A 19,492-nucleotide genomic window follows, 5' to 3' on the forward strand; every position below is an offset into this window, starting at 1 on the left:
TTCACTCTGATACTACGTTTGTTGTGCCAGTAATATACTTTTATATTTCAACTAAGTTATTGTTAAACAGTAAGTTAAAAAGCTTAAAGGTCTTGAAGAAAATATGCACAGGTGGGCCCCTTTCTGTTGGTTTTTATGTCCCAGAAATCATAGACAAGTTCATTTCTGTTCTGGGTCACTTACAGTGCCGGAGAGAATTGTCAGCGTTGCGTAGTGGAGACAGCGCTGCTAGTGAGTTGAGATTCATGGGGATGATAATAAACTTGGGACTTCCGTCCTAACCTTACCCAGCTCATCAGAGAGGCAGGTCTACCAGATTTGGGGTAATTTTTAATTAGGTGCGGGCATTAATTATTTAAATACATCTTTTTTTTGTAAATTGTGGTAAAAGACATATAACAGAAAATTACCATCTTAACCATTTTTTAAGTGTACAGTTCAGTAATGTTAAGTGTATTCCATTGTGGTATAACCAATCTCTAGAACTCTTTCATATTGTGAAACTGAAACTTTGTACCATTCTGTTTCCATGAGTTTGACCACTCTACATACCTCGTATACGTGGAATCATACAGTGTTTGTCTTTTTGTGGCTGGCTTATTTCAGTTAGCACAGTGAATGTCCCCATGGTTCATCCATGTGGTAGCGTGTGTCAGAATTGCCTTCCTTTTTAAGGCTGAATAATATACCATTTTATTTCTTTATATCACATTTTATTCGTTCATCAGTGGACATTTGGGTTCCTTCCACTTTGGCTATTACTGACAATGCTGCTATGTACAAATACCTCTTTGAGACACTGCTTTCAGTCCATTTGGATAAACACCCAGAGGTCGACTTGCTGAATCATAAGGTAGTTCTATTTCTCATTTTTTGAGGAACTGCCACACTGTTTTTCACGGCAGCTGCACAATTTACATTCCCACCAGCAGTGGGCAACAGCTCCGTTTTCTCTACATCTTCACCAACACTTGTCGTTCGCTAGTTTTTTTTTGTTTTGTTTTTTTATTGGGGAAGGGGTACAGGACTTTATTGGGGAACAGTGTGTACTTCCAGGACTTTTTTCCAAGTCAAGTTGTTGTCCTTTCAATCTTAGTTGTGGAGGGTGCCATTGAGCTTCAAGTTGTTGTTCTTTCAGTCTTAGTTGTGGAGGGCACAGCTCAGCTCCAGGTCCAGTTGCCGTTTCTAGTTGCAGGGGGCACAGCCCACCATCCCTTGCGGGAGTCGAGCTGGCAACCTTGTGGTTGAGAGGACGCACTCCAACCAACTGAGCCATCCGGGAGCTCAGCGGCAGCTCAGCTCAAGGTGCCGTGTTCAATCTTAGTTGCAGGGGGCAGAGCCCACCATCCCTTGCAGGACTCGGGGAATTGAACTGGCAACTTTGTGGTTGAGAGCCCACTGGCCCATGTGGGAATTGAACCGGCAGCCTTCGGAGTTAGGAGCATGGAGCTCTAACAGCCTGAGCCACCGGGCCGGCCGGGCCCCACCGCTGGTTTTTTATAGTAGCCATTCTGATGGGTATGAGGTAGTACTGATTTGTATTTCCCTGATAATTAGTTATGTTGAGCATCTTTTCATGTGCTCATTGGCCGTTTGTGCTTCTTTGGAAAAATGTCTATTCAAGATCCTTGCCAATTTTTTATTTTATTTTTATTATTTGGTGGTTGTTGTTGAGTTGCAGGATTTAAATATCTTTTGACAATGCAATCTCTCCTATGTGCAAATAAGTACATTTGTTCGCTCATTTGTTCAAGTACCCAGCAAACATATTTTGAGGGGCTACTGTGCGGAATATGACACAGGAGCCATTCAAGATAATGGAAATTAAGTCCCAGCCAAAGCTGGACAGTGTGATTTTAAAGTGACTCACTACTGTCCATGCCTTCTCTCTAATCCCTAGAGGCAGAGGTGGTACAGATTGCCTACAATTAGAAATTGGAAAGGTAAATGCAGCAGAGAGACAAAAAATAGAGGGAACTAGGGGTGTCATGGAAACAGGCACCCAGGTAGCCTAGGTGCGTAGATACTTTAGGACTTGGGACTGGGAAGTGTGGAGTCACGCTAAGGCATGTTCCAGAGGAAGTGATAATGACAGGATGGGGAGTTGTGGCTGGGTAGGAAATTCCGATTCCTGTTTTAGAAGTGAAATAGTTCTGAGTGATGAGGCGAACCAGGGAAGACAGAAAGTGGGGTCAAGTGGAGGTCTTGGCCCATGTTTATGAGGCCAAGATGCGTGGCAAAAAACATGGAGTCCCTGCAGATTTGGGATTGAAGGAGAGATGACCTTGTTTATAATTGTGACCCTAATGCCAGTGCATTGCCTGGAACACAGTAGGTGCTCAGGAAATAATTGTCAGTGGATTAATAGATGAACAGTTGTCAATAGATGCTCTCTTTAGTTCTTTCTGTTGGTTATTTGAACCAGTGGGCTATGAGTCCTTTTGAATCAAATCTCATTCCAGCTTTGTATCCCTAACCTAACTGGAAAACAAGAAGGAGAGGGTGGGAATTTTCAGCCCTTTCTGAGTTAATAAGGTTTTTGTGTCTACGAGATTGCTTGTGAATTGAAGTGCTGAAACACACAAGAACATTCAGCATTGCCCGCTATTCTGTGTGACTCAGGACACCCTTCCTGGCAGCGCTCTGTTCCCTCTACAGGAAACGCGCTTTCCCCGCCATCTCAGCTGGGGAAATCCATCCTTAATGCCAGGGCACATTCTTTTCTCTACACACCCAGCGATTTCGATGCTTCTTCTCTAGAAACCCTCAGGGTGCTTAATGCTCTGGCATCTGTTACACTTTTCTGTCTACTTGTCTTACTTTCTTGACGTCTAAGACCATGTTTTCTTCATATTTCTGATCTTCACTGTGCCAAGAATGTAAGAGGCTCGGTGGCCTTAGCCACTGCAAAAGTTCTCATCAGCTGTCACATGAAAGTAACACGGGTCTTGAATTTAAACTATCTGGGGCTCAGGGATAAGAGAGGGGCTTGGCTGAACTTCCTTTGGGTAAAACTAGCCATATAGTGTCTCAACATTTTAATAAATTATTCTTTTTTTTTCATTTGAGGGTCCATTTCAACCATTGCAAAAAAGTGCCTCAAAAAGTTAAAGAATGATGCTATTAAAAATTAAGTACAATATTAATTATATATAGCACCAACTTAACTCCTGTCTAGAATGATTCGAAAATCACATTTATCTGTGCTATGCTATTCAAGGAGTGCAAAGGCAGGGGCATTTTTATAGCAGGAAGGAAGTTAGGCAATTTATTGAACTGTTTATAAAAAGAATTTAATGCAGTTGAGATTGGCTAATTTATTTCCAAGTTAATTAGATTGTAGGTTATTCCGTACAAAACCGTTGCCAGGCATAAACTTGCCCAGCCTCGGCTTTAAAATTGATTCTCGTGATTTACTCATAATAGCCATGCCTGTGGCAGAAGCTCTTATAAGGAACTACATTATAATTTATTTTCCTTTCTTTCCTACCTGCTGTAATTGAAAATCCTGTAATTTATCTCATTAGCTATTATCTGGGACCGTCTATGTATAATTGCATATCTGGTAACCTAACAACAGATTTTCAGAGTTAGTGCTACAGACTGAAGTTTGCAGGCCTCAGTAATTTGGGTCTGGGTTGCTGGTTGGTGGGTTGGTTGGTTGCTTTGTTTCGTTTTAGCTTTATGAACTTTTTTTGCATTAAAATCAAAATCAAATGCAAAAGGGAGGGGTCACCTTATATTCTATAAGTTTCAATTATAAGTGAGCTTTTCCAGTTGTTTGTTGTAAATAGATGAGAAAACCCTTTCTGGTTATCTGCTTACAAAGTACAAAATGGTGTGTTCTTTAAAACTGAGATGTGGGTGACTGAATCCTGAGCTAGCTTTTATTGCATGACTTAGCTGGTGGCTGAGTCACTATAACTTAATATTCAAAACTGTCCATGGCGCCAACCAACAAAGTTTGCTGGTGACCAGTCACCAGCTTAGCCTGTTTAAAAGTGAATTATTCTAGAAAGTTTTCCTTCTTTGCATATGCTTGTGCAAATTAAACATCGCCTTTACTAGGGGCGGTTAGACATTTGCAGTGCATGTCCTCTGAGGCATAGCTCACCGCATTCCTCACAGGAAGGAGGGCCGGGCTGCGGGGACCTCCACAGCGATGAGACTCCCCAGTGGGCCACCTAGTGTCCTCAGCCCGGGGCCCTCACGGCAGGACCTGCGCTTGGACGGCCTCGTTTTCTCTCTCGGGCCAATTTTCTGGCTTTTCTGGCTCTTTGACCCTGTTGTTGTCTCTTAACTTTAATCCTGCTTGAATAGCTTATCTTAGTTATAGAAAAGACACCTGGTTTTTATTCCACTTAAATTTTTAGAAGACTCCGTCCAACTCACTGCTGTACATACAAAAAGTAGTAATAGAGTGAGGAAGCTTTCAATTCCAATTAGAAAAGTAAATGGGCTCCATCATCTCAGTCCGGCCTCCGCTGAGGCTGCCTCCTCCTCTGTCTAAAACGACTCCCTTGCTCTTTCTTGCCCCTTACTCTGCTCTGTTTTTACTTCACAGCATTTTTATCACCTCACACTGTCAAGTATTCCGTGCTGAGATACTAAGCTCTTTCTCTCTCTCCCCCTCCCGCCTCAGGACGACAGCTCCACGAGGGCAGGCGTTACCTTAACAGTGTCAGTCTGCAACCAGAGTGTATGTCAGTTTACAGATATTTACTGAATGATGGACGGACAGCTCAGTAGATGAATAAATGATTGGACGGATGCATGGCCGGTATCACACAGTGGCAGGAGATAAGGTTAGGAGGTACTTAGCGTGTGTGCCATAGGAGTAGAAGCCAGCGGTTGACGGTTGCATTCCACCGTGCTGTGGCAGGGGCTAACGTGAGCGAACTCACCTGCACCCCTTTTAAATGGCTGAGCACGGGGCATCGACACAGGGAGATGCTGGAGAGGACACTTGACCATGGAGGCATGCCTCGTTCTACTGCGCTTCGCTTTATGGACCTTTGTAGATGTTGCGCTTTTTACAAAATTCAAGGCAAGGCTCTCCACCAGCAACAGGTGTCAACTCGCTTTATTGCGCACTCGCTTTATTGCACCCGAACCAGTGGCGTCTCTGAGCGTGACCCCCTCACCCGTCCGGCCCAGCGAGGCCGCTCACCGTCCACCACTCGCCAAAGTGCTGCCTTGCCGCCTCACCGACACTTCTGAAAGGCAGCTTGCTAGCTTCACTCTTGCCTCCGGTTTGGATGTGTAAGATACGTGAACTTCCCTGCACAAATGACGATTTGAATGTTACCAACTTGCCATTTCCGGCCATCAATCCTAGAAATTGTCATTTCATGGCATTTGGGAAAGAGATTAAAGTGCACCGATGTACCCCTGAGTTTTCCCCTGGCAGACAGCACCTGTGGGAGCTGGGTTTGTGTGTCCCCGAGTGCTCCCCGGCTTACTGGGCTGGAACACTTGCTGCCTTTCTCTTCCGTGGCAGCTGCTCCCTGGAAGTGGGCGGCCCAGGGAGGCCGGTGTGAGGCCTGCGGGCACGCAGACCGCAGTCCCAGAGGACCGGGCAGCAGGAATGGCTGGGAAAAGCCCCACCCCCGCATCTGCAGCCACCCGCACGGGCACTTTGACTCCTGTTCGAATTTCCACAGCAACAGAACGTATTGTAGCCAGGCCGTTGGAGGCCAGGGTATCAGTAAACGCGCAGGAAAATGAGCACCAACAGAAAATGAGACTCTGAAAAAGTACAATGACGTGGAATAAATGGACTTGCATGTGTCCGTCCGTGTGTGAGAATTTTATTCTTTCTTCCTCTCTCTCTCTCTCTCTCTCTCTCTCTCTCTCCAACTTTATTGAGCTATATTGACATTTAACATGAAGTTTAAGGTGTACAATGTGTGGAGCTGGTACAGTTCTCTCTTGCAACACCATTACCACCAGAGGTGACCTCACACCTCCATCAGCTCACATCACACAACTACTGTTCCTTCTTTGTGGTGAGAAAACGTAAGCTCTCCTCTCAGCAGCTTGCCAGTCTGTAGTACAGCCTGTGGGCTGGACTCACCGTGCTGTGCATTCGATCCCACACGAAAGGACTTTCCAGGCTGACAGGAGTAGGGGTCCCTGGGGGGTCGCGGCCCGTCCCAGCCTCGGACGCAGCAGGCATTACAGTAACCAGTTTCCCCACATCAGAGATACCTCAGAATCTGCCAACGAGAGGGGCCGCTCTTGTTGTGAGTGCTTCCTTGTTTTTCTAATACAGCCTTAAAAATGATGGCAAAGGTACCAGTGCTTATTTTATACTTTACTGTCGTACGGGGAGTATATGCTATAAAAACTAAATGGAATGAGTATAGTACCCTCCCCTGCCTCGTGCTGGAATAAACTATCACTGGCTTGAGCAAGGAAGGGAATGCTGCCCTCCAGAATGCTTCACTATGTATTCTTGCCCTGCTCTTAGAAGAAGGGATTTCCTGGGAACCTGGCGCCAGGTGACAGGTCTTCCTTGGAGACCCTGTCGGCCTCTCTTCCCCAGGGAAGAAGTTCAGCTCTTCTCTGCCGGGTCCTAGCTCTCGGGCCTTGGTCCTCTCACTGCTCCTCACTGGGACTGTTGTCCTTGTGGATGCACTGCCTGGTGTGGGGTCACAGCCTTCCTCGCCTGTGAGATGTGCCTGCCGTGCCCCCCTAGCAGTGCTGCGTGGTCGTTTCTCTCCGTGTGTGGCCCACATGACCTGCAGATCCTTTCCTGCCATAATGAATCATCCCAGCCATCGTGCACTTGCTCTTTCTGCAGCCTGCTCCTCCTCCCGTCTGTTTGCCTCTTCTACTGACAGGTGGTTCTGTTTCGTTTCTGAGCAAGATAGCCTTGACCAAAAGGATTAGGCGAGAACTGAGCGGAGGTTTTGGGTTTATTACTTTACTTGCGATGGACAGTTAAATTTTTTAGTGGGAAATCACACATTCTTTACGAGGTTGTGTCACTATACTGACCCTTGAGAGAGGCAGCAACATGAGCACCAGCGTGGAGCCGCGGGAGGAGGGGTGAGAATCTGAGCTGCCCGGCTACTGTCTGTAGCTGGGTCACTCAGCCTCTCAGCTTCCCTTCCTCCTCATTAAATGGGAATGCGGGCACCTGTTGGGAGATTTGAGGGGATTAAATGAGGTAATGAACGTGCACATTAAGGTGGCCTAGTGTGCTGTTGGAACGCTGTTGGAACGTAGCAAGTTCTGAAGACACGATTGTCCTTTCTGCTTTGATGGATAGTGATTATACATATAAAGGTAACAGAGGATTTTTATCCAGTTTGAAAGTCTGTATACCTGGTTTAAGTTCCTTTGTACAAAGATATGAGAGATAACGTACTTATCACAATGATAATTTTATATAGAACTCTCCCCAAACCTGTAATCAACTATACACAGAGGCAGTTACTAGGGAAAGCAGAAGTAGATGGAGGCTAGGAGAAATGTGTGTAGTGCCTGCACTGTAACCATTGGCATGTCAGGTAGAGGAATCCAGAAGGAACGGGCAATTGGAGGAGAGAAGTGTCTGGTATTTTGGCGAACAGTTCCAACCAGTCAGGTTGTGCTCATTGAAAACTGTTCTTCATTACTTGAGCTCTAGGTCATAAATATTATCTTAGGAGGCTCAGGGTTGGGGGTGGTGCGGGTTGTAGAGCTTTAAGATTAATCATGATTTTGGTACTGGTAGAACCCCTGTGCTGTGGGGGTTGGTGATACCAAAGAACGTTTTCTGTGTGTATTTATGTGGCATCTGCCATCTGCGGCAGTGAGTAGTCAGGCCCCTCTACGGGGTCTGAACTCTGTTTGGGGTCCTCCTTGAAGGAGGCCCATCTTGGAAGCACTCTGGATGCCCCCAGACTTACGTTCCAGGCTCCATGGTCCCCCTCCAGGGGCTGCGGTCCGACCCAGCGGCTGCCCAGACTCACTGTGATGGAAATGGAAGCTGAATTATCTTCAGCCCAGCAGTTTGTGTTGCAGTTGAAACCAGGATTAGCTGACCCTGGAGGCTGTTTTAAGCAAGTGTCTTCATGTTCTTTTGATCTTGATGTTTGTCACTAAAGTGTTGTGAAAATTCTGTTCCTGCCTGTCATTCATATAAAAGATCGGGTATCCCCACTTCTGATCTTTGAAACCCCTCAAGACCTCATTAAATTAGAACTCCGTCTGTCTGGATCGGAATGAACAGATTCTCTCGCCACTTCTCCAGCACAGCCCTCCACCTCCTCTTCTTTCTTGCCTGCTCTTACTCGGATGGCTCCCCTGAGCTTGGGGATTCCGGTACAGGCAGTTTCTCACTTGCACGTTTGGGTGTCAGCCGGCCTTTTCAAAGGCAATGGTGGCCATAGACCCCGAGAAAGTCCACCCCTGAAGCCAGGTTCTCCTGTCTCGCCCCCTTCCAGATAGCTTCTTACTTTCTGTCTGCCCCCTCAGCTCCAGGACGGCTGAGAACAACAGTGAATTAACATCTGTGCGTTCTGGCCTGTGAGGAGCCCCACAAGCACTTTTCCACCTTTATCTCCTTTAAGCTCACAGCTCCCACTTTACTCGTGGGAAAGTAGGAGACTCGCAGGGGTTATGGAAGTCCCCAGGCCACACAGCTCCTGCCCCAGATCCCGCGTGGATTTGACTCTGACGTGTTCCCTGTCAGGACAAAAGGGAAGGGGCATCTGGTCTACCTCCTCACCACCTGCCCAAGTCATGGGAACCACCGCTGGTTATTTGGGGATCCAGATAACCCGAGCTTCAGTAAGGATATGGATTACTGTACCCCAAGCCAATTGTGTCTTCTGGAAGAAGCATCGTCACACAGGCTAAGATAGGTTTTATGGCACCCAATTAAATGAGATAATACCTGTAAGAAAACTTCGTAAAACTATGCCAATGTTCTCTTTGTGCCCTGGCCTGAGGCTCTAACTACTTTTCAATGAAAATGCTGAATTTCCATAATGTAGTGTTTAATGTTCTCTACTGTACCTTTTAAAACCAGTATTCCCAAAAACTATTGGGTCAGTTTATTTTGCTTGAGACAAGCATGCGTGATCTCTTTGCTTATAAGAGTGAAAGCTTACGCGTCGTCTCCCTTCACTTCCCGGCAGCGTCCCATCATCTCCATCTGCTGGGGCCACCGGGACTCCAGGCTGCTGATGGCGTCAGGCCCGGCCCTGTACGTGGTCCGAGTGGAGCACCGGGTGTCCAGCCTGCAGCTGCTCTGCCAGCAGGCGATTGCCAGCGCCCTGCGAGAAGACAAGGACGTCAGCAAGCTGAGCCTGCCCCCTCGCCTCTGCTCCTACCTCTCCACTGCCTTCATCCCCACCATCAAGGTACAGTCCTCCGCCCTGCCCCTCCTCCCTCCCACGCAGAGAGGATGCAGAGACAGGGAAGGCGGGCAGGAAACCCCGAGCAGGGCCACAGAAGTCACGTGTCTGGGTGGGGAAGGGGTGTGGCCCCACAGAATTCTGCCACGCTCTTCCACTCATACGTCATTTTTAGTGTCCACAGGAGAGTCACCTCGTGTGAGGGACGTCAGCTTTCTCATGACAACAGCAGTATCGGAGCCTGCTGACCACTCTCTTATTCAGTCCTGACTTTCTGACAGATGCTGCCATTATTCCCACTTGAGGAAGCAGGAAACACGTCCTTAGACATTGAGTAACTTGCTCAATAACTAGTTACAGGAATGGTCAGGGTGGAACCCAGTGTAATCCTTGGGCCACCATCGCCCCCACTGTGCCAAGCAGGGGTGACCCCCACCCCCGCCCCCAGCCTTCACCCCTCATTGTCAGCCGTCTTTGTACTGATTGTAATGCGAAGACCACTCTGTTTTCAGTGGTGGTGTGTGGATTGTGTCTGTCAGGTGCTGTCCGAGTGTGGGTTTCCCCCAACCTTAGGGTCTTCTCTGTATTCTCTTTTTTGTGTTCTATCTCTGCTTCTAAGTATTAGATTAACTAGTTGGTTACTTTTTCCCTGAAACACCAGAGTTTCTGAATCTGCTGTGATATTTTTCAAGTTGCTTTGCAGTCTTTTTTCTGCACCAGTGACTCTCAACCCTGGCTACACAGTAACCCCCTGGGACGTTTTTAGAAAATCCACATGCCCAGGCCACCCCCGGAGATTCCCATGTCATTGTTGGAGGTGGGATCCTGGCTTAGGTGGTTGTTTAAAAGCTCCAGGAGATTCTGACGTGCTCCCAGGGTTACGAATCACTGTTCCACGCCACGTAGATCCCCTCCCCATGCTGCCAGGCAGTGCTCTGTCAGAGTCACCGGTGACCCACACTTCTTTCCTTCCATGCTGCTTCCAGCCCCCCATTCCAGACCCCAACAACATGCGAGACTTTGTCAGCTACCCCTCGGCCGGCAACGAGCGTCTGCACTGCACCATGAAGCGTACGGAGGATGACCCGGAGGTGGGCGGCCCTTGCTACACGCTCTACCTGGAGTACCTGGGCGGGCTCGTACCCATCCTCAAGGGACGGCGCGTCAGCAAGCTGCGGCCCGAGTTCGTCATCATGGACCCGCGCACGGACAGCAAAGCAGGTGGGCCCGCGCCACGGGGGCTGCAACCTCGTTCTCGGGGGTTCCGGACAACCCTCAAAGAAAATGCCTGGTCCTAGGATGTGAGCCCGTGCGGGCTAGCGTGGGACATCCTCCAAGCTGCTCCAGTTCCAAAATCCTCCTGCGGTTAATGGTTCTCTGTGTTTTCTGATGGGTTTTTAACAGCATTCGTGAGGCTTTGTGTGGTTGGGACTGTGGGGTACAGGAAGCTTTGGCCTCAGTCAGGGCAAGCTGGCACAGGCCTCTGGGAGCGACAGAGCCCTCTTTCAGTTGATAAGGATTCATTGAGGGGCTCAATGTACCGAGACACCCTGAACATAATAGCGAGGTGACAGAACTAACCTTTTCAAGCCTTCCGCCTACTCCTCAGCCTCCTGCTACAGCCTTGCTCCCACTCCTCACTAATTAATACACTGTCAACTGCGTCGTAGCTGATGACCAAGGAAGAGTCCTTGCTCATCCATAGAGATTTGGGCACGGTGAGCATACCTGCCTTCTAGAACCCCGCTCCTCTCCTGATATATTCCAGGTGCTCACTGCTCTCCTGTCCCTGTGACTGTTCTGTGAGCTCCAATAGGAAGGACTGTGTTCGTTTTGTGTGTGCCAAGTATGCACGCCCAGTGTCCTCAGCCAGTGACTGTGGCGGCCTGCGTGCCCCCCGTCAGCGGTACCTGCCCGCTCAAGCGTTCTGCCGCCCCTGTGCTGTTCTCCGGCTCTAACAGCAGAGGGAGCTGCACTGTCCTCTGTGCCTGTCATCTGTCACTCAGCTGCTGGTGTCCCAAGGAACACGCAGTGCTCGTGTCAGGATGCTGTCTGCCCCCGAATCCTTAGGGCCTGATAGAGGGAACTGAGTCACCTTTGTATAGCCCGTGCCTGGCAGACACCTGACCTTGAAACAGCATGAGTTGAATTAAGTGTGTTTTCATTAGTTTCAAGCTTGTCCTTTCCACATCCCAACTTCCGTTAGAGTGGCCTGTGCGCCTCGTTATGCCCCTGGAGCCACTGTGAGTGTGGCATGCCCAGAGTTCTTACAATGTCACAGTGCATTGGGCTTGTGCTTTGCCTCATGTTGTGACCTAGTACCAGGAGCAGGGAGAGGGAGTTGAGGAACTGGGGGCTGGCTGGGGGGGGCAGGCGGAAAGGAGGGAGAGGGAGGGTTCAGCAGCAAGGAAGGCAAAGTGAGAAAACCAGGAGAGCAGTGGACGTTAACTTAGAAGGAAAATGAGGTTTTAGAGGAAGGAGCCATTGACAATTAGAAATGATTGAAGGGGTGGGGGGATGTGTGTGGAAGGTACTGAACCGGAGCGCACGTCATTCCTTCTCGTCCAGTGCTGTTGTCTCTAAGGCTCCTCCGTGTATACAGTGTTCCTAAACCTATGCTCACGTTACGTGTTGAAGGGAACTTACGTGAAGGGCTTGCTTCTGTCCCCAGGGGGGCAGAAGAAGCAGGAGGGGTGCAGCCTCCCCCAGCCCGGGCTTGACGGGAGCCTGGCCTGGCCGCCGTCCACCCGCGTCTCCTTCGTGTTCACGTTGTCGCATCGTACCAAACACAGACTGACTCCACTGCTGACAGTCTTTTAGGGAATGAGATGTTTTCTTTTTGTAACTAAAAGCATGAAAACGTAAAGCAAACCAACAGTATGTATTCAGTGCCTGCTTTGTGCGCGGCCCTTGAGTCGCCTGACGCTGTGAAGCAATGGCCGATGTCCCTGCTGTCATGGGGCTTAGAGTCAGTTTTGGGTGGTGAGGCAGCTTAGCACTTGGGAAGTTCAGTGGAATAGTCAAGATTTAAATAAACCTTAAGACATGCCACAAGGCAGAATACAACTAATTACCAACCTAGTGGTATATGTAAACTGGTTCAGAGAAGGAAAAGATTCCTGACTGAGAATCCAGGACTTTCTCATTGGACCACCTCCCTAGAGGTCACCTGGGAGGCTCCAGGCTTGCCCCTCACATTGGTTCAGCCGGGCTGGAGCAAGGCTGAGAAATCTGCGATTTGTGGATGCCCAGGTGATGGTCTGACGTTTGTGCTCCACTGTTGTCAGCGTTCTCCAAGTGCTTGTCAGAGATGTTCCTCACAATTACCTGTGTATACTTTCATAACAGGTAGCATTTGTCCCAATCGTTTTGTTGTTGTTGTTGTTTTAGTAAAAATCTACAAATTGTCAAAAGGAATCTTTAGCCAGAGTTTGCTGTGGACTGAATGTTGTTCCCCGCCCCCAAATTCACAAGTTGAAGCCCTAACCTCCCAGTGTGACTGTATTTGAAGACAGAACTTTCAGGAGGTAATTAAGGTTAAATGAGGTCATAAGGGTAGGGTCCTAATGCAGTAGGATGGACGGCCTTCTAAGAAAAGGAAGAGATGTCCTCACACATACTACGAAAAGGCCATGTGAGTACTTGGCTTATGTCTGCAAGCCCAGAACCCAGGCATGCTGGCCCCTGATCTTGGGGCTTCTCAGACTCCAGTATCTAATGAGCTGATTCCTTATAATCTCTGATAAGTCGGCTGGTAAAGGAACGCACATGGTCAGGCAAGTTAAAAAAGTTTTTACTGTAAGAGACAAACGTTTATCAGGCTGAGCAAACGATGGCTGCAGCCCAGGCTGCATGTCTAAAGGAGACTTGCAGCCCAGAAGAAGGCTGTGAGGAGGGTTTTATAGGGGCTGTGCTGACAGGGTAGCATTGTTTGAACAGAAAACGCTGGCTGCCTGCAAGCCAGTTGCTGTTTTGTGACTTTTCTGTTATCGCAAGTTTGGCTCTTGTCTGCAGGTGCAGGCCAACAGACATTTTGTTGTTTCCTTGCACACATGGCTCTGTCTGTAAATCAAGGTCTCTGAGACCTAACATTCAGAGACCTAACATTAAGTCAAGGTCTCTAACATTCAGAAACATGACAATCTCCCTCTCCCCCTCCTCCACCGTGTGTGTGTGTGTGTGTGTGTGTGTGTGTGTTACATTTATCTCCTGTTGGTTGTTTCTCTAGAGAATCCCCTGGATAATACAGATTGTAGTACTGGGAAGTAAGGTGCTGCTGTAACAAATACCTAAATATATAGAAGCAGCTTTTGAACTAGGTTATGGGTAGAGGCTAGAAGAATTTTGAGGTACCTGCCAGAAACATGGGTGCCAGAACAATTTCTGGTGAGGTCTCAGACAGAAATGAGGGAGATGTTACTGGAAACTAGAGGAAAGTGGTCCCTGTTATAAAGCAGCACAGAACTTGGCTGCCCTGTGTTCTAGGGTTTTATGGAAGATAAAACACACAAGCCAGTGAAATTGGATATTTAACTGAGGAGATTTCTAAGTGGTCCTGAAAGAGTAGCTTGTTTTCTCCTGACTGCTTATAGTGAAATGAGAAAAGAGAGAGATGAATTGAAGAAGGAATGCTCAGCAAAAAGGAACCAGAACATGAAGATTTGGGAAATTCTCACCTCTCCATACGGGACAAGATGAAGCAAGGCTGTTGGACATCAGGGATTTGACAGGATAGGATGAGAGAGCTATTTGACTAGGAACGCACCGTTCTTCAAGAGGGAAAAGTGACCCCAGCGGCAGTTCAGAGGTCACCAAGGCCATTGCCTTGGTTTCAACAGGCTGGACAGCCTCTGCCCCAAGCCTTAAGGGCAACAACTAGCCCAGCAGAGCTGCGGGGACCCCCACCTTGAGCCATGGGGGTGACACTGCTGCCTCAGTGGGCCTAGAAGGCAGATTATTGAACCAAAGGATTATTCTCAAGCCTCAGAACTCATGGAGTTTGCCTTACTAGGTTTTGTACTTGCTTGGGACCTGCCCGCTTCTCTCCTGTTTCTCCTTTTGAAACGGGACTGTCTATCCAAGGCTGTGCCACCGCCACTGTCTCTTTGAAGCACATCACTTTCCTGGTTTCACAGGTTCACAACTGGAGAGGACTTTTGCCTCAGCATGTATTGTCTCGCGTCTGACCCATGTCTGATTTAGACGTTTAAATGGTACTTAGATGTGACTGTTGATGCTGGAATGAGTTGACTTTGGGGCTGTTGGGGTGGAATTTGCACATGAGGACAAGAGTTTGAGGGGGGACAGACCAGAAAGTAGTAGTGAACGCTTGTGACCGTGTTAGGGTGTGACTTTGGGGCGTGGTTAGGTCATGAGGGTGGTGCCTTATGAAAGGGGCTCCAGAAGGATCCCCAGCCCTTGCTGCCATGTGTGGACACGGTGAGAAATCAGCAGTCTGCCACCCAAAGAGTGTTGTGACCAGAACCCCACCACGCCAGCTCCCTGGCCTGACTCCCAGCCTCCAGAACTGTGTGAAATCAAGTCCTGTTGTTTGGAAGCCACCCATCCGTGGTACTTGGGTATAGCAGCCCGAACGGACTGCTGCGTGAGTAAAGGAAAGAAGCGGTGGCGTGTATGGCAGGGAGCACTTGCAGAATCGTAGTCCTGGCAGTAACAAGTGAGGCAGGAGGTGAGTGGACGACGCCTCACTGAATTTCCTCAGGTCGGCGAACGGCGCTGTGCTTGTGAACAAGCACAGGAAAGCATTCTGTGGGCTTACGTGCATGTGGGAGCGTAGCCAAACTTCCTTTCATCCAGCGACTCCTAAATTAAATAATGTGAAGCGCGGCGCGGGGCGTGAGTTAAGCCTTTTTGTTTGATTGGACTCAGAGGCACAGCACTGTAGCTTGCAGGATTCACGAGTCGTGCATTCCGATTCAGCAAGTGGTTTAAGAAAAGCTGATGCAGGAACAGGCTGGGCGTCAGCCAGCCTACTTCCTCGTTGCGTGCCAAGCAGTTCTGCACTGCCCCCAGTGGCCTCAGAGAGATCCCTGTCCACAGATGTCACCTCCATATGTGCAGAAATTTAGAGACTGGATTAACAGACTCATCCTTTGAAATGTAAACAGCCGCTTTGAACGGTAAAACCACTCTCCTCCTGTAGTTCTATAAATTATTTCATCAGGATTGAATGATTCAGCATTTTTATTACCTGGCAAGGTTCTTTGGCGCCTCGGGGGCATAAAGCAAAGTGATTTTGACAAATGGGGTACTTCCAGGGAGGGCAGACCTGGGGGTGGGGCAGGGCAGGGGTTTGGGTAGTGAAGGGATGGGAGGGGTGTGGGAAAGGCAGCGGAGAAGGCATTTCCAGGAGGCCGGCTTTGTAGTTCTGTGGCGGCCCCACCTCTGGGCACACTGCCTTCTGCCTTGGGGCCTCTGAGCTTCTGCCTGATGGCCAGTTTGCAGAGTTATCCTGAGCGGCTTTGCTACAGGCACCCTCTGCAGAACCCAGAGCTACCCCCAAAAGCCCTACTGCACAGGTCTCCTTGGAACCATTGCAGGGTAGCCAAGTGCCCACGGGGAACCTGTGGCAGTTCCAGCAGACTGTTCTACAAGCCAGACATAAGCGGCTCTGTCAGGTCTCCAGTCTGGAGCAGGCTGGGAACCCACGGGGCCCTCCCAGGCCCCGGGTCAGAAGCAGGTTGTTGGGGGAGTCCAGGAGTCAGCAAGCCCCTCACTGGGGTTCTGGGTAGCCCCAAAGCCCGTTGGAACCCAGGTGGATGCCTGGTGTGTCGTGAGGTACAGCGCAGCCATTCTGGTTTCAGTTTGGGGCTATTTTGTACACACCACAGGCATTAAAGTACCATGCCCATTTTGATAACAGTGGAAGTAATTGCCTGCGTTTGCTTAGAAAATGTCATAGCATCCAAATGTAAAAGGAAAACAGCGCTTCTTTCTATTTCACCTCTAGGCTTCAAAGGATGGCCTGTCCAGTCTGTGTGTCCCTTAGTGTCTAGTGATAATTTCTGTTAAGACCTAAGTGATACCGCCTCCCTGAGACTTGCCGGTTGGTGTCTTACAGATGAGCTCTATGGAAACAGCTTGATTTCTGCTGTGACCGACAGCTGCAACTGCTCGGACTCCAGTGACATCGAACTGAGTGATGACTGGGCGGCCAAGAAGTCGCCCAAAATCTCCCGAGCGAGCAAGTCACCCAAACTCCCAAGGTGATGTCCATCTTCAGGGGCGTGCCCCCTCTTTTGTGCCTCTGGAGGTGTGTGTGTGTGTGTGTGTTGTGCCCCCAGTGGAATCTCAGTAAAACCAACACCAGGAGAGCGCGACCAGAGGGCATCCCCACCTTTCATCTGGAAGGTCGGCCTGCAGTGGTGACAGCTTTCCTTTGTTCTTTCTTCAGGACAGAAAATGACACCCACTAGGAAATTTTCTGAACCCCAGAACTTTTCTAGGGGTCAGCACTGATGGTGGGGTGACCCAAACTCCCTGGCTTTCTTGGTTTTTTTTCCAGTTTGAGAAAAGTAAGAAAAAGGTCTCAAGTGAATGTAATGTGTGAAGAGAATGCCAATTGAATGCCTATAATGTTATTATTGGGAGGAAAAAACCCAAGATCCTAAAGGTTTGTGTTAAAGAGTGGCAAAAAGTGCAGAGTAGATGGAGGGGCCTTGGTGTTGCAGATAAGAAACTCCACCTTCTCTGGTGGCTCTGCCACCCCATGGGCTGTATTAATGGACAGAGGCTGACCTGGATACGTCCTTGTCTGCAAGTTCATGGTGGGCCAGGTCCTCATTGAGATCCCCTCTAGCTCTAGAATTGTGTGCCGCCCTGCAAACTTAGTGTGATTTCCACGCAGGTTCAGGTCTGCCCAGGTCTCAGACACGTAACTCCTTGTGCGGTCAGTTATCCAGTGTATTCACTACCCAGCTGAAGGTGGAAAACGTTTCCATCATCCTGGGAAGTTCCCCTGGGCCCCTCCTATTCAATACCCACCCCCTAGAGTAATCGCTGTTCTAACTTCTGTCACCATAGATTAGTTTTGCTTGTTCTTGACTTTCACATAAATGGAACCAAATAGTATGTACTCTCTTTTTATTAGGCATTTTTTTGCTTAGTACAGTGATTTTGATATTCCTTTATGTTGTTGCGTCTGTAAATAGTTTGGGTTTCTTTTTTTGCCATTGTAAGGAATATACTACAATTTGTTTACTCCGTTTACCAACTGGTGGGTAGTTGGTGGTTTACAGTTTGGGGCTAAGCTATAATGAAGGAAGCATTATAGATCTTCTTGTGTAAGTCTTCTGTGGGCGTATGCATGCCTTCATCGCAGGTGTGTACCTGAACGCGAGTTGCAGGCCATAGGGAAGATATATCTTTATTAGAAACTGCCGCACAGTATTCCAAGGTGCCTGGACCGTTTTAAATTCCCACCAGTAGTGTATGAGAGTTCCAGCTGCTTTCATTCTCACCTACAATTGTAATGTCATTAAAACAAATAATTTACCCATTCTGTTGGGTGTGTAGTGATATCTCCTTGTAGTTTAATCCTGATATCTCTAACGATTGATGGTGCTGAGCAGCTTTTCACATGTTTATTGGCCATTTGGGCATCTTCTTTTATGAAGTGTCTGTTCAAGTCTTTGGCCCGTTTTTTATTGAGTTGCTTTTCTCTTACTGAGTTGTAAGATTCTTTATGTATTCTAGCTATGATTCCTGTATCAGATATATGGACTGCCATATAGTCTAATACATATATGAATTTCTTCTCTCTTGGTTAGTGCTTTTTGTGCCCCGTTTAGGAAATCTTTGTCTATCCTAAGGTCACGACACTCTTCTGTTCTCCTCCAGAAGCTTTATAGTTTCAGTTTTCACACTTAGACCTCAACTTAATTTTTGTGTAGAGTTTGAGTTAGAGGAGAACATTCATTTTTTTCCCATATAGATATCCAGTTGCTTCAACAATCTGATTTATTTTATCTTTGTTCTAAGCTTGTTAAATTGCAAATAAAATTGTGAACTTTCCAACACGTCTATGGTGTCCCAGCTTTCCCTCTTACTTAAGCAGAGAGGACATTTAATACATAAGTAACCAAATCCTTCACCTGTAAATGTCCTTTTCAGTGTCTGGATGTTGCCAGCCCCGTAGCTCATCCCCCTGCTCTCAGCTGCCAGGCTAATCGTCCCCTCACAGAGCTTTAACCTACTTAGCACCACCTACCCACCCTGCCTGCCCATTCTTTGGGAGTGCTAGAGATCAAGGTTTGCACAGGACAGGTGAGGCTTAATGCTTCTCTTTCATAGCCTGTCATCAATCTTATCATATTCTTTTTTCTAACACTCTCTGTGAGGCAGCCTGGCATTAAACACATGTATCCCCGTGTCATAAACAGAAGAATGGAGGACCAGTATTTGATTTCAGTATTGCAGGTGGTGAAATGCTAGATAAATTTGTTGAAACCCAAGGGTTGCATTAGGAGTTGTAAAATCACTGTGGCTGTAAGGTGAGAAATGACTCCTCCCACCTGCCGTTGTCCCCAGGACTCATTTTGCAAAACCCTGGCAGAAGGCACCTAGACATTACTGTAAGTCAGTAGCAAGTGAAAGACAGCTAATTCTCTGGGGTTCCTTACAAATGAATCACTTGCTCTAGTCTCACTATATTTTCAAATATGTATTATTCAGTATATAGTTCTGTCCTGCTTTCCTCCTGTTTGTAAAGCAAAAGCAGGCAGGAGGGACTTGATTAAGTGAAGGGGCCTGGCTCCTAAGAATGTGACGCCCATGGGCGATGAAGGAGAGTGGCAGGGGTGCGGCACGTTGGGGCCAGGGCGGCACGCGCCTTCCCTGCTCTGGGTGCCTGAGCTGCCTGCCTCCTCTGCACAGAATCAACATCGAGGCTCGGAAGTCTCCCAAGCTGTCCCGGGCTGCTCAGGAGATGTCCAGGTCCCCTCGGTTGCCGATGCGCAAGCCGTCCATTGGCTCGCCCAGCCTGACGCGAAGAGAGTTTCCCTTTGAAGACATTACTCAGGTAGGTCTGGGTTCTGGGTCCATCACAGGCGCCAACACGCCCTGCGTTTCTCCCCGTGGTTCTGGATGGGGTCCCCCTGCTCGTCACCTCAGTTCCAGACGCC

The 19,492-nt window shown here is 48.3% G+C and overlaps 1 protein-coding gene across 3 annotated transcripts in view; it reads left to right on the forward strand.

Moving 5' to 3' along the window:
- TULP4 (TUB like protein 4) overlaps nucleotides 1-19,492 on the forward strand; it is a 203,920-nt gene that overhangs the window by 168,130 nt on the left and 16,298 nt on the right. For all 3 annotated transcript variants that reach the window (XM_074333760.1, XM_074333761.1, XM_074333762.1), the window contains 4 exons: nucleotides 9,132-9,356; nucleotides 10,337-10,571; nucleotides 16,432-16,576; nucleotides 19,245-19,389. In XM_074333760.1, coding sequence (XP_074189861.1) covers nucleotides 9,132-9,356; nucleotides 10,337-10,571; nucleotides 16,432-16,576; nucleotides 19,245-19,389 — 750 coding nt within the window. The remainder of the gene's footprint in view (nucleotides 1-9,131; nucleotides 9,357-10,336; nucleotides 10,572-16,431; nucleotides 16,577-19,244; nucleotides 19,390-19,492) is intronic.

This window comes from Rhinolophus sinicus, linkage group LG05, assembly GCF_036562045.2.
Source record: "Rhinolophus sinicus isolate RSC01 linkage group LG05, ASM3656204v1, whole genome shotgun sequence".
Taxonomy (NCBI): Eukaryota; Metazoa; Chordata; class Mammalia; order Chiroptera; family Rhinolophidae; genus Rhinolophus; species Rhinolophus sinicus.